The following is a 22,981-nucleotide window of genomic DNA, read 5'->3' as shown; positions in this document are numbered from 1 at the left end:
TCTCCCACTCCCTGAGCGAACTGACTAAACTTGACCTTCCCTTCTCTATCTACTCTCAGGTGGCTCCTCCCACCTCCCCAGTTGCTAGGCTACCACCCTATGGGAGCAGGGATGGGTCTTACAGCCCCTCTCAGCATGCAGCATGGGAGGGTTGCCTGCCACTTTCCCTGGTCCTGTGTGTCCCTAACAATGGGTGTAGTGTGAATTTACCAGGAGACCGGAGTTCACTCTCTTCCTCTCCCAGAATAGGGCATCACACCGCAGATGGGGTGCAATGACCTGTGGCGACGGAAGCCTCAGGGGCGCCACACTCCCCCACAGCAAATCCCAGCACGTCCTCGGGCTGAAAAACAACAAAAACAAATGGGAGAACTGCAAAACATTTTTGGTATGCAATAACATAAAACAGCAAAACATTTCTTCCCTTTATGGGAGGCACATATCATGAACGTTGCAAACTTCTTATAAAGAAAACTCTAAGTGTGCACTTCCAGTCCATTGCACGGTTCAGGCAAATCCCCCATAATTCTGGTAGGGGGCACAACGGGTGCAACTAATTACATTTTTGGCTACTACAAGTCCAGTAGCCCGTCAGTTCGTTTCAAACAAACAAAGTAACATCTTCGACCAGCCATTAAGTCCAATGGCCTGGTTGCATCAGACAGATCAACAACATACCAGCCATTAAGTCCAATGGCCTGGTAGGACATAAAACACATACACCACACACCAGCCACTAAGTCCAGTGGCCTGGTATGTCAGGACACCTAAACATTCACCGGGGCCCACATTCCAGTTCAGTGGCCCGGTAGCACATAACATGGGGGGGGGTGACGTCTTCACAAAGAATCAGGGGCAGCACAGCAGGAAAGGGTGTCATCTTCGAAAAGAATTAGGGGCAAAACACGAGGGACTTCTTCAAAAAGAATGAGGGGCTATGTACAGTTTGGCAGCTCTTCATCTTCCTTACTCTCTAGGATAGATGTCAGGATCCCACTCCGGCATGGCTCCTGGCAGCAGGTACGCTGATGAGATCACCGTCTGGGTCCCTTGAGCACTGGTCCCTGACCTTCTGCGCCGTCCCGCAGCCTGGACTGGAGTGGGGCTGCCTGTAAGCGTTGCCCGGCGCTGCTGCAGGGGGCTGCTTGTCTGCAGGGGGCTATTGCTGTGGTCTCTGGGGCCCTGCTTTGGCCGGGCGCCCTGCATCACACGCGCCATGGAGATCTTGGTCTGTGTCTCCTGGGTAACTGTTGTGGGCCCGCTGCAATGTTCTGCGGCCTGGGTCTGTCTGTCTGGAGGGCTGCGGCTGCTGCTGGCAGGGGAATCACTGCGAGATGGCATGGCGCGGCGCCACTCCGGTTCCTCCGGGGCCGCTTCTTCCTGCATAATACGCACATGCAGCGCATACCACCCACGGTCTCCCATCAGCCGGGCATACTCCACCACATCCCCCAGCTTGGCATCGCGTCCTGGATGGCCTCTGGGCAGGTGCTCCTCAATGTCTCTCCGGGCCACAAATACATCCTTGCCCAGACCAGGCTCCCGGATGAAGCCCCAGCCATCTTTTTGCCGAAAATCAACTATGGTGCCCCGTCGTACTGGGCACTCGGTCCCTTTCAGGGCCTTCCTGACTTCCTCCTTAGAGGCCAGATTTGCGACTTCTCGGGCCCTTCTTTTCTTCTCCCAGAGTTCCCGCTCCCGCTGGTACTCGGCCACCAGCCTCTGGCACGTCAGCTCATTGGCCAGGGGAGTTTCCTTGGGGCGCAGCGGCCGCTGCAGTCCCCTGGTCTCTATGGGCGCTGCGTCCCAGTTCACTCCCGGGGATGCCATTCCCAGGAGGTTCACAGGGGGACTCGGCAGGGGGCCCACTAGCGGTTCGGGGGTCATCCCACCCCAAGCTCCGTCCGCGGGGGTCTCAGGCAGGCCTCCGGTGCCCCACCGGGCGTCCGCAGGGCAGACCGGAAAGGCCAGAGGGTCGGTGAAGGGGCTAAGCGGGGGTTCATGGCGGGGCCCTGGGTCTGGACTGGACGGGGTCTCTGGTTGCTCACCCTGCACTTGCTCCGCGGCATCCATCCACCGTTCCAGATCCTCCGGCACCCTCGGCGTCTCTCTCCGCTGGTCCGCCTCCATGCTGCGCAGCCTCCGGGCCAGAGCTCGCACTTCTTCCTGGAGCAGGTCCAGCTTGCAATCCTCTCTGCCGGCTCCTGGTGCACTCCGCTGCAGCTCCTCCGCCATGCTACCGTCCTGGAGAAGGCTGCCTGGGACACTGCTCGGGTGCTCGACCACGCCACTCGGCTGCACCCTTTCTCTTCTTGGAGGCGGGGCCGGGGGCTGCACGAGCAGCTGGCGCCAGACTGGCGCCCAGCCCATCATGGCCGGCACCGCTCCGCTTGCTATAAGGTACATTTTCGTTTCTTCGGGTCTGGTTTTTAAACTCTTTCGGCCAGTCGGCCAGCTTATTTGGTCACTACTTCCTTTTCTTCCGTTTTCTATGGCGGGCACCGCTTCGCGCGCTTTTCTTGGACAAGGGGGCGGGGCTTCTCTTCACGCCCTTTCTTCTTGCACGCCCCCCTTCTTCCCGCTTTCAGCAGCGCTAATGGCGGCGGTTTCTCGGCAAAGTACACAGTTCCTCAGGCGCACAGTACCCGGTGTGACCGGGCACGAAATCCTGTTCGTGACGCCAATGTTGACTCGCCCACCCCAGGGCTATGGGACACCCGGTGCCGGGCCGGACTAGTCCGGTGGTAGTCAGTGGTGGCTGGGCCCGGCTCCGTGGCCCTGGTGGGTGTCAGTTGAATATGTGGCTTGAATTAAAGTTTGTGTTCGTGACGCCACCTGTGGTATGCGGCTACTAAGCCGCCGCTGCTGTGTGAGGCCACCGGGATGATGTGATGGCAGCTATGGTGGTACTGCTCCCCACAGGTGGAGCAATGCCCGGGGCACAGTTGGTGCTTGTGAATGTCTATGCAGAGGAAATAACTGAGGCGACTTCAGAGGTGCAGTTCAAGTTCTTTTACTCACAGTTTCCGTCACAGTTGCAGGGACCCTCAGACTGCTGGGACCACTGTCAGGGACCTCCGTCAGTTCTGGATGATTCAGAGCGTGAAATCCGGTTCCCTCTCTTTAGTGTCTCTTTTTCTGCTGTCTTCACTAGCCTTGCCTTAGGTAGATGGACTTGGCTTGGCCTCCATTACAGCCTCCAGGCTGGGGGGTCACCTGTCGGCTGATTACCCCTTTTCTGAAGGTCTGCTCTGGGTTCTGGCCCTGGGAGCTTGCAATTCCCTGGGCCTCGGTTTTTACTGTCTGGAGACTGTCTTTTCACTCCTCCAGTTTCTAGGGACCGTCCCCTGTCGCAGCTAATCACTCCACCGATGTCACCGTGGAACGGGCCACCGCAGCCTGCAGCTACCCGTAGCGCCTCTGGGCCCTCGGCAGCGGTACCCAACAAGGACTGCTCGTGGTACCTTACAGGACTACCCGCGGCCCTGCGACCCTTTCCTTCCTTCTCGTCCTACATGCTCACTCCTCACTCTCCCACTCCCTGAGCGAACTGACTAAACTTGACCTTCCCTTCTCTATCTACTCTCAGGTGGCTCCTCCCACCTCCCCAGTTGCTAGGCTACCACCCTATGGGAGCAGGGATGGGTCTTACAGCCCCTCTCAGCATGCAGCATGGGAGGGTTGCCTGCCACTTTCCCTGGTCCTGTGTGTCCCTAACAATGGGTGTAGTGTGAATTTACCAGGAGACCGGAGTTCACTCTCTTCCTCTCCCAGAATAGGGCATCACACCGCAGATGGGGTGCAATGACCTGTGGCGACGGAAGCCTCAGGGGCGCCACAAGTGCAATGCGAGAATTTCTCGCATTGCACTCGTCCGATTTTCACGCTCGTGTGAGCGTACCCTACAAATGATGTTGGGGAAGAGATTAGGATTGTTTTTCATCAGTATGCCAGATCTAATTTTCATTGCATGCATATCTGTTTTTTTACCATCAGTGTAGCATGTGTGTGTGTATTCTGATCTCAGTACATTTTTGTGTGACTGGGTCAGACAGGATAGGAGTCATCACTGCAGCAAAAAATGTTGGCTAGCAAGAACAGTTTTGCAACCTGGATTTGAGATAGTTGCAGAAAGTTTAGTTAAGCCACTAAACTTCTCCTCGGACAACAACAAGATAGGAAGGGCACCACCCAATGGGATCTCCAGGTATATGGAAGAGAATATGCAAAGAAGAAAAAAAGATATACCAAAAAAGGGATCACCAATGCAAATAAAAATAAGTGAAAAACAAGACTTTTTATTATTGAAACACTGTGGACATATCACGGCTCCAGGGACAGGCAGGAGCACACAAACAAACAATTAAAAACATTTAAAAAGCCCAGAATGACATAATTCCCCAACACGCCAGCCTCCAATATGTTATAACAATAATATAAAGTACCCCTCACAGAAAATAAGAGTAGACAATCTCCACAAATGGTAATGTATAGGTAACACGCTTCAGGGCAAGGCAGATTTAGATCAAAGATAAACATGCATAAATAATAATAATAATTGTGGCCATCTGAACTATTTATTGATATAGTAAACCTCTGACACATCACTGGCTGTACCCAGAAGGATTTATCAGGGTCTATTCTATTTTACATCAATACCTGTTGATATATGGCTTACAATCTGCATATTTATGCATGTTTATCTTTGATCTAAATCTGCCTTGCCCTGAAGCGTGTTACCTATACATATTACCACTTGTGGAGATTGTCTACTCTTATTTTCTGTGAGGGGTACTTTATATTATTGTTATGATGTGAAGCCCCACAGGTGTTGTGTCGGTGCATTACCTTCAGGGACTCCACTCAGCTGGATCTTGTCACAGGTAGGAGATCTTCTTCTTGTCGTGACGCCACTCTCAGTATTGCGGTCAGTGGGGACCGCCACTGCAGGTTGAGGGACGCCTGGGGCTGATGGTGAGTGCAGTTAGTTGGAATAGCCTCCTGAGAGTGAGGCAAGCCCCAGGGCCCTGTGTAGGTGCGTAGTACCACAAGGCGCAGAATAACTCCACACAGGCAGAATGTCTTTCAGGGGTTTTACTCACAGTTGATGGCAGGGTGAGTGACCCGGGCGTAGCTGGGATGAACCAAGTGGGAACCAGGTGTCCTTCAGGCTGACTTGTGAGGGTGACTACTAACTCGCCTTCCTTAGCCCTTGGTGGTTTGGGGTAACCCCGACTTTGAGTCCCTATGGGGGTCACCCAGGGAAGATGCTGCAGCCTCTCTCCCCTTCGTTTGCCGTTTGCTTGTCGCCTGGACCAGGCCACTCCAGCTGCTTGCCTCCTGTGACCTATGGGCCCTAACTGTGGCTACGTGGCTGCGGCTTTTGTGGTGTTGTGGCGTGGGCTTTGAGAGCCCCACACCGGCAGGTTTAGCAAAAGAAGGCTGGATCTATCTCCGCTCCGGGATCTGCCGCCCGTTTGGGCCTGGTTCTCCCTAGCAGTCTCCTTACTTCCCACTCTGTGCTCTCTCTCTAGCTGGAGATGGGTTTCGGGTAGCACTCCTAGGTGACCGTTCTCCCCCGTCGGTAGCCACTGCGCGGACGCTGTCAGACTACAGCAGCCCAGGGGAAGGGGTCAGCTCTCCTCGGAGCTCCCTGGACTCTGCTCTGAACCGGCTCACATCTGGGACCTTCACTGCTGCTCCTGTCAGAGCTTCACTTTCCTGCTCCTCACTCCTCCACACTCTGCTTCAGACTGTTTACTCCTCCTTCTCTTTTCCCTTTTGTGCCTGCCTACGCCACCTAGCAACCAGACTCTCTTACCACACCCCTTGAGAGGAGATGGAGGCTTTTGGCCCCCTCCACTATTCCAGTGGAGGTGAAGGCTTTTCCCCCTCCTGGGATCCCCAGGGGTCCTCTCATAGGTACATGTGTGAGACCTGATCACTATGCGCCTGTGTAGTCACACCTCGGTCAGCCTTCTGGATTACCTGTATTGTACTGTCCCCAGCATGGGTGCAGTACTCAGTGGTGCCTGACCAGGTCAGGGGCGCCACAATAACATATTGGAGGCTGGCGTGTTGGGGAATTATGCCATTCTGGGCTTTTTAAATGTTTTTAATTGTTTGTTTGTGTGCTCCTGCCTGTCCCTGGAGCCGTGATATGTCCACAGTGTTTCAGTAATAATAAAAAATCTTGTTTTTCACTTATTTTTATTTGCATTGGTGATCCCTTTTTTGGTATATCTTTTTTTCTTCTTTACTAAACTTCTCCTCCTACCACCCCACATTAAGCTTGGACTGATGAAGCAGTTTGTGAAAACTCTGTAGGAGGGTGTTCGGTGCCCTACAAGCCTCCTAAAGATGTCATGGTTAATATATGTACAGTACAGACCAAAGGTTTGGACACCCCTTCTCATTCAATGAGTTTTCTTTATCTTCATGACTCTGAAAATTGTAGATTCACATTGAAGGCATCAAAACTATGAATTAACACATGTGGAATGAAATACCAAAAAAGTGTGAAACAACTGATAATATGTCTTATATTCTAGGTTCTTCAAAGTAGCCACCTTTTGCTTTGATTACTGCTTTGCACACTCTTGGCATTCTCTTGATGAGCTTCAAGAGGTAGTCACCGGAAATGGTCTTCCAACAGTCTTGAAGGAGTTCCCAGAGATGCTTAGCACATGTTGACCCTTTTGCCTTCACTCTGCGATCCAGCTCACCAAAACCATCTCGATTGGGTTCAGGTCTGGTGACTGTGGAGGCCAGGTCATCTGGCATAGCACCCCATCACTCTCCTCAAATAGCCCTTACACAGCCTGGAGGTGTGTTTGGGGTCATTGTCCTGTTGAAAAATAAATGATGGTCCAACTAAACGCAAACCGGATGGAATAGCATGCCGTTGCAAGATGCTGTGGTAGCCATGCTGGTTCAGTATGCCTTCAATTTTGTATAAATCCCCAACAGTGTCACGAGCAAAGCACCCCCACACCATCACACCTCCACCACCATGCTTCACAGTGGGAACCAGGTATGTAGAATCTATCCGTTCACCTTTTCTGCGTCGCACAAAGACACGGTGGTTGGATCCAAATATCTCAAATTTGGACTCATCAGACCAAAGCACAGATTTCAACTGGTCTAATGTCCATTCCTTGTGTTCTTTAGCCCAAACAAGTCTCTTCTGCTTGTTGGCTGTCCTTAGCAGAGGTTTCCTAGCAGCTAATTTTACCATGAAGGCCTGCTGCACAAAGTCTCCTCTTAATAGTTGTTCTAGAGATGTGTCTGCTGCTAGAACTCTGTGTGGCATTGACCTGGTCTCTAATCTGAGCTGCTGTTAACCTGCAATTTCTGAGACTGGTGACTTGGATAAACTTACCCTCCACAGCAGAGCTGACTCTTGGTCTTCCTTTCCTGGGGCAGTCCTCATGTGAGCCAGTTTCTTTGTCGCATTTGATGGTTTTTGGCACTGCACTTGGGGACACTTTCAAAGTTTTCCCAATTTTTCGGACAAACTGACCTTAATTTCTTAAAGTAATGATGGCCACTCGTTTTTCTTTACTTAGCTGCTTTTTTCTTGCCGTAATACAAATTCTAACAGTCTATTCAGTAGGACTATCAGCTGTGTATCCACTAGACTTCTGCACAACACAACTGATGGTCCCAACCCCATTTATAAGGCAAGAAATCCCACTTATTAAACCTGACAGGGCACACCTGTGAAATGAAAACCATTTCCGGTGACTACCTCTTGAAGTTCATCAAGAGAGTGCCAAGAGTGTGTAAAGCAGTAATCAAAGCAAAAGTGGCTACTTTGAAGAACCTAGAATAGAAGACACATTTTCAGTTGTTTCACACTTTTTTGTTAAGTATTTCATTCCACGTGTATTAATTCATAGTTCTGATGCCTTCAATGTGAATCTACAATTTTCAGAGTCATGAAAATAAAGAAAACTCTTTGAATGAGAAGATGTGTCCAAACTTTTGGTCTGTACTGTATATTTATGGGAAATGTTAGTTATGTGTGTGCTTTTGGGCGCAATGTTTTCCAGCCACCACTAGGTATCACCGGTCCCTTAGCTGTAGGGGAGAGCTTAGGGCTGAAGTGAAGTGGCAAGGTTGAGAGAGTTAAAAGAGAAGAGGCCGGCCCACAGTAGGGGTTAAGGCAGTAAGAGCTTCCTGGTTTTGGTCAGATAGGGACACAAGTGAGTAGAGTGCAGAGGTTGTACCTGTGGGAGTGTAGTGTGAGAAGTCCAGTGTGAATTTGGCCAGACCCTCAGGGTCACCTCAGAAGTCCGGACCAAGTGGGAAAAGAAATTCTTCAGTAGCCTGGGTTAGATGTAGAGCACTGGCCGTCTTCAGAAGTTGTGGTCCTTGGCTCTAGTGGGACTTCTGAGAATCAACTGACTCCAATAGGACTGGTATATGTGTGAGGTAACATAGACCTGGGTGAACGGGTCGGCATAGAGACAGTCGTGAAATGAATCCCTGTTGGAGGGGACACGGTTAGAGCCATGTGGGACTCTATTAATTCCTTGTCTACCACTGTGGTGTTACCGGGAGAGGAAGACAGTCCTATAGTAGTCGGAGGGATGTGCAGTCTGCAGAAAAATGTGAAAAGAAACTAAACTGTAACAAGCTTGTAATGTTGAAGCTATGTGCAGTGAATGTGTTCCACAGAAACTGTGTGAGTTCTTCAGTAAAGAAGTGTTAAATGTTACTCCGTGTCTGAATTAACCCTAAAGAAGTGGGGTTGTGGTGTCCCATGTCGCACTGTGGAGGTGACAGGGGTACAGCTGAGAAAAGAAGCAGGGCTGCTTGGAAGTGGCGGCTTGCCTCTGCCCACGACTACAGACCCCTGCTACCCTCACAGCTCTACCGAAAGAAGAACAGACTTTTAAGTACCTGTGTACAAAGTTTAAATGCCTATTCGAAGCAAAACTTGAGAAGAACATTTTTGTGGGGCTGGATTATCGGAAACTCATGAAGAACAACGTGTTTGAATAAAAAATTAAATCTGTTGAGAAATATCTTGTGATTCTTTTAACCCCTTAACCCCCCCTGCGATTTCCTGTTTTTCGCTTTATTTTTTTTCCTCCCTTTCTTCCAAGAGCCATAACTTTTACATTTTTTTGTCAATATAGCCAAATGAGGGCTTATTTGCAGGACAACTTGTACTTTTGAATGAAACCATTAGTTTTACCATATAGTGTACGGAAAAACTGGAAAACAAATTTCAAGTACAGGGAAATTGCAAAGAAAGTGCAATTGCACAATTGTTTTTTGGATTTTCAATTTGCCATATTCACTAGATGGTAAAACTGACCTGGCATTATGATTCCCCAGGTCAGTATGAGTTTGTAGATACCAAACTTGTCTAGTTTTACTTTTACCTAAATGGTAAAAAAAAAATTCAAACATTTGTAAAAAAAAAAGAACAAAAAAAAAGAATAGCGCTTTTGTCGTAATTTTCCGAGACTCTTAGCTTTCTTGTTTTTCAGGATCTGAACTGAAGAGAAAATGTCCAAACCCAAACAAAAAACATTTGCAGATTTATAGTACTTATTATTTTGTTATTGAATTGCGAAGACAATGCATTTTGTTGTGAAACTGATTACTTTGTCAGGAAAACCTAATTATATAATTGTATTTAAATTTTATTTACAAACTACAGTATATTTAGGGAATAACTAGTGTATGAATTGCACACTTCCCTTATTGCTGCATTCAGAAATTATAAAAACAGAAAAATACAAGCTTCTCTTCCCAAGAAATCAACATAGCTGTATGTCTCAACAGCAACCATAGTCGTTATTTTATACCGTGACATGTACCCCGAACGGCTGTTAAAGATCAGTTAACTTAATATACACATTCTTCTTTTTTTGTAGAATCACTTTCCATCATATTTTCCAAACTTGGTTTTGAAGTTCATAGAAAAAGAGACTTAGAGGGAGAAAAGATTTTTCAGACCGTCAACTCGTACAAAGGAAACAACCATGGAGAAAGCGACTGCTTTATATGTTGTGTTCTGTCACACGGGGACAGAGGAACAATCTCTGGAACAGATGGGCAAAGTGTGCCCATAAGAGATCTTACATTTTGTTTCTGCAGCTCGCAATGTCCTACATTGGTCGGAAAGCCCAAATTGTTCTTTATCCAGGCATGTCAGGGTAAAGAACATCAGCAGCTAGTCTCTTTACAAACCGATGCATGCATTGATTCCGAAGGCTGCAATTCTTCAATGGATCTTATCCCTGATGAGCCAGATTTTCTGCTGGGAATGGCTACCACATTGCATTGTGTATCCTACAGGCATCCAAAACATGGCTCCTGGTACATCCAGTCCTTGTGTGAACATCTACATAAAAGCTATGAAAGGTAACATTTGAATTTTGTGTTTAACATGTTATATATTGAACTGCACCATCTTTAAAACTATAATAATAAAGTATGAAAATAAAGGTGTTCATATCTGTTAGATTAAGGGAAACTTTCTGCAATCTTTTGTTATGTAATATGAGAGCAGCCTGATATAGTGTCAGAAAGCCTATTTCCAGTGTTGTATCACTTACTGGATAGCTTGGTGCAGTTTTAATACAATCCCTTATTTCTTTCTTGTAGCTATAGCAGTGGACATAATGTTGAGCCCTGAATAACCTCACCCACAACCCTCTGATTGACAGATTCCTGCGTACATTATGAATTGTCAGCAAGCTGCTAATCAGTGGTGGGGGCGGAGTTATACAAATTAAGTTGACTGGCTTCAGTGTGAGACCTAGTCAGACAGTGATAATCTCCTGCTGTTAAAACATTCATTGAATTTAAACTACACCACACAGCCTAATAAGTGAAATCAGGCTCTCTTGCCCTATATTGTGCTGCTCTCAAATAGAGAGGACCGACTCTGAAGTTCGGTATTTGGTATGAACTCAGACTTTTCCAAGTTCAGGTTCGGAGTTTGGATGCTCTACGAATGCAAACCATTGTGCGAGCATCGCTGTGATCCTGTGTGCTCGGGGGTCAGCACAGTGTGAGCCGCTTCCAGTGTTTGATCCGCTCACAGTGGGGATAGCAACAGCATGATCAGATGTAGTGTACCCCCCCAAAAAAAAAAATGGAAAAACCCCACCCACCTGTCCCTGGAAGTGATCTGCTTATGGCTGGCTGCATCTGGGCAGAAACCCGAACTGCCAATCAGGGACTTCAAATGAAGTTCAGGTCATGTCCACTGTCTAAGGGGTGCAATAGGAGTAAAATTCCTTTGTAGATGCTGCAAAACTATGAGATATGCTCTTTTGTGCTTTTTTTGTGGGTGGGGGCAATTAACACTTGTGCTATGGGGCCCCATCATTTCTAGGTATGCCCCTGACTATATCTACAGGTAGATAGCGTCTTTGGAGGTGCAGGTTCCCTTTGAGACTGTCTAATGTAAGTTTACGCTGTCTAGATATTAGACAGGATTAGTAAATCGGCCTATTTCTTACTCTATAGAGATCAACAAAATTAAATTTATGAGACAGTCTCTTCTACAGCAAATGAAACATTTGTTACAGATGAACAAATACAGAAAAGGAGCAAAATGTGCCATTTTAAAAAGCTTGTGTAAACAAATGGTTAAGGAACTTGTATGAGATTAGAAAAACTACGTAGTTTCCTTTTTCTGAAAGCTTCATGTTGTAAATGAGCAAAGCTATAGTATCTGCAATATCATACACAGTCCATAAACAACAGTAGTGCAGTCGCTTATTTTTTTTTAATCTTAGAATTCTTCTGAAATTTTTTTAAAGATCATTTTTATATTTGGATTTTCTTCGAATTCTTCATTGTGTATAGATCATGTTTTAAACAAATATTTAACCTTATTTCACTAATCAGTAAACGTCTTACTATTTTCTAGCCAAGAAGATATCATTTCAACTCTAACAAAGGTAAACCATGAACTGAGCCAAAAACAAGCCGACAACTTCAATGCCACACAGATGCCCCAGCCGTGGACAACACTAACCAGAAAACTGGTCTTCAATTAACTAATCGATTTCTACAACCGATTGCTGGAGAGACGATCCTATTGCTGCTTCATGTGATGGCATATGCCCTGATGATGCCTGCCTAGACTCCCGATAGTTCTGTATATAATTACTAGAAGGTGGCCCGATTCTACGCATCGGGTATTCTAGAATTTACGTATTGTGTAGTTCATGTATGATTTTTGTTATATATATATATATATATATATATATATATATATATATAGATGTTGTTGTGTGTAGTTACCAAGTGTTTGTGTAGGGGCTGTACATGTTCTGGGTGTTGTCTGGGTGTGACGGGGGGTGAGAGCGGTGTTGTATGTGTGTTGCGTGTGTTGCGTTGTTTGTGGAGCGCTGTGTGTCTGTAGCGTTGTGTGTGTGTTGCGCGGTTTGTGTGTGTGTGGTGTGTTTTGGGGGGAGGTATGTTTTGTGCAATGTGTGTGTTGTGCGGTATGTGCGTATATTTGTGTGTGCCGCGGTGTTTGTGTGTTGGGTGTTGTGTGTGTGCAGCGTTGTCTGTGTGTGTGGGTGTCTGTGTAGGGCAGTTGTTTGTGGTTCCCAGTGTGTGTGTGTGTGGTGTGTGGTGTGTTGTGCAGTGCGCGCGCGTGTGTGTGTGTGTGTGTGTGTGTGTGTTGGGGGAGGTGCGCACTCCCAAACGTGCTCCATCCCCCATGCAGCGCACTCCCCATCGTGCTCCATCCCCCATGCAGCGCACTCCCCATCGTGCTCCATCCCCTATGCTGCGCACTCCCAAACGTGCTCCATCTGCCATGCTGCGCACTCCCAAACGTGCTCCATCCGCCATACTCCGCACTCCCCATCGTGCTCCATCCCCGATGCTGCGCACCCCCCCATCATGCTCCATCCCCGATGCTGCGCACCCCCCCATCGTGCTCCATCCCCCATGCTGCACCAGCATCAGCCTCTCTGCCCCCAGCATCAGCTTCTCTGCCCCCAGCATCAGCCTCTCTCCTCCCAGCATCAGCCTCTCTCCTCCCAGCATCAGCCTCTCCTCTCTGTCCCCAGCATCAGCCTCTCTCCTCCCAGCCTTCCCCAGCATCAGCCTCTCTCCTCCCAGCCTCCCTCCTCCCACCCTCCCCCAGCATCAGCCTCCCCCAGCATCAGCCTCCCCCAGCATCAGCCTCTCTTCTCTCAGCCTACCTCTCCCAGCCTCCCTCCTCCCAGCCTCCCTCAGCATCAGCCTCCCTCTCCCAGCCTCCCCAAGCATCAGCCTCCACCAGCATCAGCCTATCTCCTTCCAGCCTCCCCCAGCATCAGCCTCCGCCAGCATCAGCCTCTCTCCTTCCAGCCTCCTCCAGCATCAGCCTCCCTCTCCCAGCCTTCCCCAGGATCAGCCTCTCTCCTCCCAGCCTCCGTCCTCCCAGCCTTCCCCAGCATCAGCTTTCCCCTCCCAGCCTCCCTCAGCATCAGCCTTCCCCAGCATCAGCCTCTCTCCTCCCAGCCTCAGCCTCTCTCCTTCCAGCCTCCCCCAGCATCAGCCTCTCTCCTTCCAGCCTCCCTCAGCATCAGCCTCCCCTTCCCAGCCTTCCCCAGGATCAGCCTCTCTCCTCCCAGCCTCCTTCCTCCCAGCCTCCCCCTCCCAGCCTCCCTCAGCATCAGCCTTCCGCTCCCAGTCTCCCCCAGCATCAGCCTCCCCAAGCATCAGCCTCCACCAGCATCAGCCTCTCTCCTTCCAGCCTCCCCCAGCATCAGCCTCTCTCCTTCCAGCCTCCCTCAGCATCAGCCTCCCATTCCCAGCCTTCCCCAGGATCAGCCTCTCTCCTCCCAGCCTCCTTCCTCCCAGCCTCCCCCAACATCAGCCTTCCCCTCCCAGTCTCCCCCAGCATCAGCCTCCCCAAGCATCAGCCTCCACCAGCATCAGCCTCTCTCCTTCCAGCCTCCCCCAGCATCAGCCTCCCCAAGCATCAGCCTCCACCAGCATCAGCCTCCCTCGTCCCAGCCTCCCCCAGCATCAGCCTCCCCCTCCCAGCCTCCCCCAGCATCAGCCTCTCTCCTCCCAGCATCAGCCTCTCTCATCCCAGCATCAGCCTCTCTCCTCCCAGCATCAGCCTCTCCTCTCTGTCCCCAGCATCAGCCTCTCTCCTCCCAGCCTTCCCCAGCATCAGCCTCTCTCCTCCCAGCCTCCCCCAGCATCAGCCTCCCCCAGCTCAGCCTCTCTTCTTCCAGCCTCCGCCAGCATCAGCCTCTCTCCTTCCAGCCTCCCCCAGCATCAGCCTCCCTCTCCCAGCCTTCCCCAGGATCAGCCTCTCTCCTCCCAGCCTCCGTCCTCCCAGCATCAGCTTTCCCCTCCCAGCCTCCCTCAGCATCAGCCTTCCCCAGCATCAGCCTCTCTCCTCCCAGCCTCAGCCTCTCTCCTTTCAGCCTCCCCCAGCATCAGCCTCTCTCCTTCCAGCCTCCCTCAGCATCAGCCTCCCCTTCCCAGCCTTCCCCAGGATCAGCCTCTCTCCTCCCAGCCTCCTTCCTCCCAGCCTCCCCCTCCCAGCCTCCTTCAGCATCAGCCTTCCCCTCCCAGTCTCCCCCAGCATCAGCCTCCCCCTCCCAGCCTTCCCCATGATCAGCCTCTCTGCTCCCAGCCTCCTCCAGCACGCCGTGCTCCTCTGCCGACACTCACACACCCGATCGCATCCACTCACACACACCCGATCGCATCCGCTCACACACACCCGATCGCATCCACTCACACACACCCGATCGCATCCACTCACACACACCCGATCGCATCCACTCACACAAACCCGATCGCATCCACTCACACACACCCGATCGCATCCACTCACACACACCCGATCGCATCCACTCACACACACCCGATCGCATCCACTCACACACACCCGATCGCATCCACTCACACACACAGACACTGACGATATCGCACATATGCGCTCACACTCAAAACATCCGGAGATACCACATGCCTCTAGCCATGTGATCCTCCGTCAGGTCCTGGAAGGTCACAACAGCACAGTATCGAGGCCGAGAAGCAAGCGATATCGCCGGATGCTGTGAGTGTGTGGATGTGATGTGAGGTGTGTGTGAGGTGTGTGTGAGGTGTGTGTGAGAGTGAGTGTGATCTGATGTGTGTGTATGTTTGTGTGTGTGCTGTTATGTGTGTGCGTGTGGATGTTCCGCGGCAGCAGGAGCTTGATGCGCTTGTAACCATGCGAGCATGGTTACCAACGTATCCACACCACTCCCGTGCGAGCGGGGGCCGGGGCGGGGGTGGGGGGGGGGGTTGGGGGGGTTACAGTACTCACCTCCGTGACAGCCGTGTCAGTTCGAGGAATGCGCGGGGGGGGGGGGGTGGAGTGGGGGGGGAGTACAGTACTCACCTCCGTGACAGCCGTGTCAGTTCGGGGAATGCGCGGGGGGAGGGATGGGGCGGGGCTAGAGCTAGCGTGCATTGCGTGAGGGGGGCGGGGCGTGGCGGGGCCGAATTGCCAATGCCTGCAGGGTGCCGGGGCGAGAGGCCAATCTGTGGGGGGGCCGGAGCCTGGGCGAGCGGCTGGCCAATCCGTGTGGGGGCGCAGCCTGGGCGAGCGGCCAATCCGTGTGGGGGGGCGGGGCCATGGCGAGCCCAGCGGCCAATCAGCTTTGTGTCACCGTAAGGACACAATTTTGGAGCATGACAGACAGACAGATAGACAGACAGACAGACAGACAGACAGACAGACAGACAGAATAAGGCAATTATATATATAGATACTTTTTCTTCATACAGTTGTATTGGAAAGTGCTGCTAATTGGGTACGGTTAAGGGGCGGACATATCATTGGTGCAACCTGTTCAGCTGCACAGGAACCTGAGAGGTTTGGGTGCCCATTTCTACCTCCAAAGCAGGTTGAATTGTACACTATGATGAGCTATTGGACTGTAAAGGGTCCATATACTGTTCTTGCACAAGGGCCCTTTTCTGTCTGTGTCCACAGGTGCTACTGTTTAATTACCTTAATGTGTGCTAAATGGCCACTTGTCTGATTACTGAAAGTCTATGAGCACATTAGGCAGATAGTTTGGATCTTACAGGTACATCTGCCAAACACTCATTGTAAATGTGGTATGATCAGTGTAAGACGCCACCAAACTTCTCCAGGAAAAGACATTGGAAATCTATTATAAGCAAGACAAGTCTGTTTATTGCCACTATTGTATATTTTGTTACATATTTGGCTTGGCATATACAGTGTGTCAACCCATATCCTGTCCACCGCCATTAACTTGATAACGGCGGCAGCTATAGGAATAGAAGTGGTGTCTAAGTATAGTAAAGTAGCCATGTGCTACGCAATGAAACCACCTATTGCGCCACCTGGTGGAAAACAACGGAGTTAGCATTGTTATCTCGAAAACAGAACGAGATAGAGAAAAAAAGTGACTTACAAAATTGTAGGGCATCATCAATTCAATATGAATCGACACCTTGCATACAGAAATGCTATGATATGAAACCCATCACCCCCCCACCCAAAATATTGAATGCTGGTCATGCATATGGCGCTCATTTAACTTTAATGCTCAAAGTGGCCACCATCAGCTGCAATGCACATCTGGACTCTGGACAGCAGACTGTATCTTGCTGCACGTTGTGCAATATGGTAGGTGACACGTTTTCTCAAGCATCTGTGATACGTCGTCGTAAGTCCTGCAATGTTGGTCGAGGGGTTGCATACACCTGCTGTTTGATGTGACCTCACAGAAAGAAGTCCAATAGGGTCAGGTCAGGTGAGTGTGGAGGCCACTCCATGCAGCCACCATACCCAATGACTTGTAGGAAGGTCTCCATGAAGTATCGCTTCACGTCCGCAGCCTTGTGGGTTTTACACGTTCTAATCATAGCATTTCTGTATGCAAGGTGTCGATTCGTATTGAATTGATGATGCCCTACAACTTTGTAATTCACTTTTTTTCTCTATCTCATTCTGTTTTCGAGATAATAATGCTAACTCCGTTGTTTTCCACCAGGTGGCGCTATAGGTGGTTTCATTGCGTAGCGCATGGATACTTTACTATACCTAGACACCACTTCTATGCCTATATCAGCTGCCGTTCTCAAGTTAATAGCGGTGGACAGGATATGGGTGGACACACTGTATGTACTGTAACTATAATGTGAAATACTCTTTTAAATGGGAGATTTGTGCTTGTCATACACAATAATTAATCGTGCTGATGCTCAGATGTATCTTTTCTGTTATGTTGTTTTTAGACTTGAATTAACTTTAAAAATAATATATAAAGATTTGCAATAATATTTCCCATGTAATTTGTGTTATTAGGCATTTAAAAAAAATGAGGGCTCATTAGCAGCTAATATTTGGCAATAATCAGCTAAATAAGTAGTTAGTGAACAATTATTTCCCATTCAAAACATCTTGCCAATCACTCAAAGCGCTCATTGGTTTGGTGATTGGATTTTTTATGCATGACAAAAAAAATCATTATTGTGTATTTCTGATAACATGGATTATATACAGGGAAAGAAGGATCATATAAGGAATTTTTCTGACTCCATCATTGGTTGTCAGCCTGTGTATTGACTTGACAGGGTTGATCGGTGCTCATTAAAGACCCAACATTGGACACTGTAAATGGGCCATAATTTTGCAAGAATTATGTGAATTTTATATTAATAAAGCTTAGTTAATTGGTTATGCCCTTTTTCTAGTTAAGTTATCAGCTATTCTTATGATGAGTGATAACCTGCAGGTCAGTGGAGGTCTGACTGCTGGGATCCCTACCAATCCAGAGGAGGGGACGCTATAAGACTATAACTTTCCTACATCCATGAACTTTTCATTACTAACAAACTTCCCTTCCTTGGCATCACTGAAACCTGCCTCACCCCCTCTCCAGTGCCACCCTCCGTTACTCTCCCCTCTTTTGAGGTGCACTCCATCTGCATCTACTCCCCCTCCAACCTCCAACTGGCTGTCATTTATCACCCCCAGGTCCAGCCACCACCTTTCTTGACCACTTCACCACCTGGCTACTTAATTTCCTTTCTACTGACGTCCCCACCATCATCATGGGTGACTTTAACATCTCCATTGACACTTCCCACTCAGATGTCTCTAAACCTATAACACTCACTTCCTCCTTCAACCTCACTCAATGATCCTCCACAGCTACTCACAAAGATGAACAGACGCAGAACCTTATCTTCACCCGCCTCTGTTCCCTATCTAACCTCTCAAACTCACCTCTTCCCTGTCTGACCATAACTTACCAACATTCTCTTCCCTCTTCTCAACTAGCACTCAACTCCACTACACAAACCTACAAACCCTCACAGAAATCTCAAACACCTTGATTTTCATTCACTCTCTGACTCCCTTTTTCCTCTTGCTGACAACGTTTCTTTACACAATGCAGATGCTGCTGCCACTCTATATAACACCACAATCTCTGCAGCTCTTGAATCGGCTGCGCCCCTCACGCATACCAAAGCCCAACAGGCAACCCTGGCACACAAGCCTAACTAAAGAACTGAGACAAGCCTCTAGGAAGATGTAAGAGATCCCATTCCACTGAGCACTTCATTGCATACAAACAGACCCTCACCAATTTCAAGTCCATATTCACTGCTGCAAAACAAACCTACTTCTCATCTCTCATATCCTCCCTGTCTCACAAGCCTAAACAACTATTAAACACTTTCAATTCTTTCCTCCGTCCACCGACACCTCCTCCCTTTCCTATTATCTCAGCTCAAGATTTTGCCTCTTTCTTCAAGCAAAAAATCAAAAACATCAGAGGAATCTTTGGCTCTCACTCCCCCCAGCCCTTCCCCATAACTACTGAGCCATCCTCCTCCATAACCAGCTTCTCCACATAACAGAAGACTAGCTCTCCTCCTTTCTCTCCACATCACATCTCACCACCTGCACACTTGACCCGTTCCCGTCCCACTTCATCCCCAACCTCACTGCAGTCTTCATCCCAACCCTAACCCATCTATTCAACCTATCACTAACAACTGGTATCTTCCCCTCATGCTTCAAATATGCCTCAATCACACCCATCCTTAAAAAGCACTCCCTTGACCCTTCCTCTGTGTCTAGCTATCGACCCATATCACTTCTCCCTTATGCCCCAAAATTTCTGGAACTTGCATACAGTCCGTTCTCACACTGAAGCAATAAACTGCATACACTAGTAGTCTTTTTAAGCAACAGAACTTTACTAGGTTTCTTCTCAATAACATGCACAAGATTCATCTTCTGCACTTCACTTTTGATCTGCTCAGCATTTACAACAGTTATCTTCTCAGCTTTCCTTCTCATCTGCTCAGTATCGACAACATCTATCTTCTTCACTATCTGGGCACCATTACTGGTCCCATTTGGGTTCCCTCCAAACTCCACTTCCTAATTCAATTCAATGGCCAACCACTTTCCTGGCACCTGAGCTAACAGTGAAGTTTGATCACACATCATGGTGTGGGTTTGTTTTTCAACATACAGCAAACTTCCTACGATTGAAGGAAGGATGAATGGTTAAATGTAATGAGACATTCTTGATAAAAATCTTCTGCCATCTAATAGGATGATGAAGATGAAATGAGGGTGGACATTTCAGCAAGACAATGATGCCAAACACAGAGCCAAGGAAACTTGGTTTCCGAGAAAGAAAACAAAGCTGCTAGAATGGCTCAGGTACTCACCTGACCTGAATCCAACAGAAAATTTATAGAAAGAACTAAAGCAAAGAGCTTATAGAAGGAGCTCATGGAACCTTCAGGATTTAAAGATTGTTTATGTAGAAAGAAGAAATGGCACTTCCTTGTAGGGATATCAAGAGAAATAGGGGTGCTCTTCAGGTTCCAAAGCCGTACAATGTAATTAAACAAGGCACTCCCAAGCTTGAAAGTGAGGCAAGTTTATTCAATGTGCATGAAAAATAACGTTTTCGGTCAACTACGGACCTTCCTCAGTTGCACATTAGTGGAGTGGACTGGAGGCATAGGATGGCGTGAAGCGCCGTATCCATCGCTGCATGGGGGCTGCCATGAAATGGGGCCCCCATTTAATTACATTAAAGATTGTTTATGTGAAAGAATGGGCTAAAATCCCACCTGAGCAAAGCATACAACTAGTTTCTCCATACAGGAGGTGTCTTGAACCTATAATTACCAACAAATTCTTTTGTACAAAGTATTAAATCAATTTCAAAAAGCATGTTCAATACTTTTTCCGTGTCATTTTTCATTATTACTGATAACTTATTTAAGTTTGCTTTCTTTGCCTGTGTGGATTGGAGAAATTCATGTCAATAGCACCTTTAGAAATATATTTACTTAGAAAATTGGTGGTATGTTCAATATTTATTTCATCAGCTGTATATAACCCCACCATGTGATGTATATGCCCAAACATCTCCTGTGATTTATACGCCCCAGCATGTCCTGTGATATAGACCCCTCAGCATATCCTGTGTTGTATATGCCCCAGCTTCTCCTGTGATGTATATGCTCTAACCCCTCCTGTGATGTATATACCCCAGCATCTTCTGTGATGTATATGGCCCAGTGTCTCCTGTGATGTATATGGCCCACCCATATACATCACCCACTGTGATGTACATCACCCACTGTGATGTATATTACTCAGCCTATCCGGTGTATCCTAGTGTCTCCAGTGATGTATATGTCCTATCCGCTCCTGTGATGTATATGCCCCACCCTCTCCTGTGATGTATATGCCCCAGCATCTCCTGTGTTGTATATGGCCCAGCCATGTCCTGTGATTTATATGGCCCAGCCATCTCCTGTGATGTATATGAACCAGACTTCTCCTGTGATGTATCTCCTGTGATTATATGGCCCAGTTTTCTCCTGTGATCTATATGGCCCAGCTTTCTCCTGTGATGTATATGGCCCAGCCTTCCCCTGTGATGTATATGGCCCAGCCTTCTCCTGTGATGTATATGCTACAGCCCCAGCATCTGCTATGCAATGTATATGCTGCACTCCCAGAATCTTCTATGTCAGTGTATCCTAGGTGATGTATATGCAACAGTGCCAGTGTGTCTTATGTGATGTACATACAGCAGACCCAGTGTATCCCATGTGACATATATACAGCAGTGAAACACCGTGTGACAATAGTGCTATAAGCGTTGGTGCCTCTGGAATAGAGAAAATCTAACAAGGGCAAGCTAGTGGCTTGGCTTCACCAATTGGTGCTGAAGTGCCTGTTTTAAATTTGGCATCCCATTTCTTAACTGTGATCTCCCAATGTCTGCGACATATCACCATGAATATCCTTTGTGGACTTTTCTTGCAAAAACAAGAATTTTATCACTCCTCTGCTCTCAGTTGCAGTGAATATCGCATTAGACTCCGCCATTTAGATTTCCCGCGTGCGTAGAACACTGATGCCATAAGATTCAAACACAAAATTTTGAAAACATATATTAGACACAAAAGGCTTTCATGTGATGTAACATTTGTTACCATAGAAACAAAAAAAAAATCACAAAGCCAAAGACTTATCAGCAGCCCCTCGTAATTCTCGGATTTAAGGTAAAAGCTTGAAAATTGCAAAGTTTTAAATTTGTTTGCTAAATTTTTAATATTTTCACAAATATGCACAAAAAATATCGTCTTAAATTTACAAATATCATTAACTACAATATGTCACAAAAAAAGAACAATCTTAGAATCACTGGGATCCGGTGAAGCGTTTCAGAGTTATAACCTGAAACAGAATTGAAAAATAATGGCCTGGTTATGAAGCTAAAATCCATCCTCTGGGGTAAAGGGGTTAAAGTGTTTATGTGCTGCCGCCGCGACAGCCCACGGGCTGCTCGGATCCGGATCCGCAGTGGTTCGAGGTGTCTCCGGACCCAGGGCCGGCTCCAGGTTTTTGTGGGCCCCGGGCGGAAGAGTCCCAGTGGGCCCCATCCACACGCAGACACACATACGTACACATACATATACATATTTAACGACAAACTCACAAAAATACATATAGAACTGACACATCTATACAGTCATATACACTGACATACATAGATACACATCATACATGCATACAGACAAACACACACAGCTCTGCTGGATACATACATACAGACACAGCGCTGCTACATACATACACACATAGCTCTGCCACATACATACACACATAGCTCTGCTATATACATGCACACATAGCTCTGCTACATACATAGCTCTGCTACATACATAGCTCTGCTATATACATACACACATAGCTCTGCCACATACATACACACATAGCTCTGCTACATACACACATAGCTCTGCTATATACATGCACACATAGCTCTGCTATATACATACACACAGCGCTGCTATATACATACACACATAGCTCTGCTATATACATACACACCTAGCTCTGCTATATACATACACACATAGCTCTGCTATATACATGCACACATAGCTCTGCTATATACATACACATAGCTCTGCTATATACATACACATAGCTCTGCTATATACATGCACACATAGCTCTGCTATATACATGCACACATAGCTCTGCTATATACATACACACATAGCTCTGCTATATACATACACACCTAGCTCTGCTATATACATACACACCTAGCTCTGCTATATACATACACACCTAGCTCTGCTATATACATACACACATAGCTCTGCTATATACATACACACATAGCTCTGCTATATACATACACACATAGCTCTGCCACATACATACACACCTAGCTCTGCTATATACATACACACATAGCTCTGCTATATACATACACACATAGCTCTGCTATATACATACACACCTAGCTCTGCTACATACAGACAGAGACAGACACGCGCGGCTCCGGGGGGGGCATAAATCGGGGTTGGGGAGGGCACATACCGCTCAGGTCACGGTGGAGAGGGGGCCCACACAGCGCCGGAGGGACACGCTGTGCTGGGGGTCGCTGGCTGGCAC

General features: G+C 48.0%; 1 protein-coding gene across 4 annotated transcripts in view; it reads left to right on the top strand.

Annotated features, from left to right (window-relative positions):
• The window catches only part of LOC142245978 (caspase-8-like), a 118,540-nt gene extending 106,234 nt beyond the window's left edge, over window positions 1-12,306 (top strand). For all 4 annotated transcript variants that reach the window (XM_075318983.1, XM_075318982.1, XM_075318984.1 and 1 more), the window contains 2 exons: window positions 9,894-10,383; window positions 11,903-12,306. In XM_075318983.1, coding sequence (XP_075175098.1) covers window positions 9,894-10,383; window positions 11,903-12,032 — 620 coding nt within the window. In that variant the 3' untranslated portion in view covers window positions 12,033-12,306. The remainder of the gene's footprint in view (window positions 1-9,893; window positions 10,384-11,902) is intronic.
• The last annotated feature ends 10,675 nt before the right edge of the window (window positions 12,307-22,981 follow it).

Source organism: Anomaloglossus baeobatrachus, chromosome 7 (genome assembly GCF_048569485.1).
Source record: "Anomaloglossus baeobatrachus isolate aAnoBae1 chromosome 7, aAnoBae1.hap1, whole genome shotgun sequence".
Taxonomy (NCBI): Eukaryota; Metazoa; Chordata; class Amphibia; order Anura; family Aromobatidae; genus Anomaloglossus; species Anomaloglossus baeobatrachus.
This window is presented reverse-complemented; position numbering and strand designations above follow the sequence as displayed.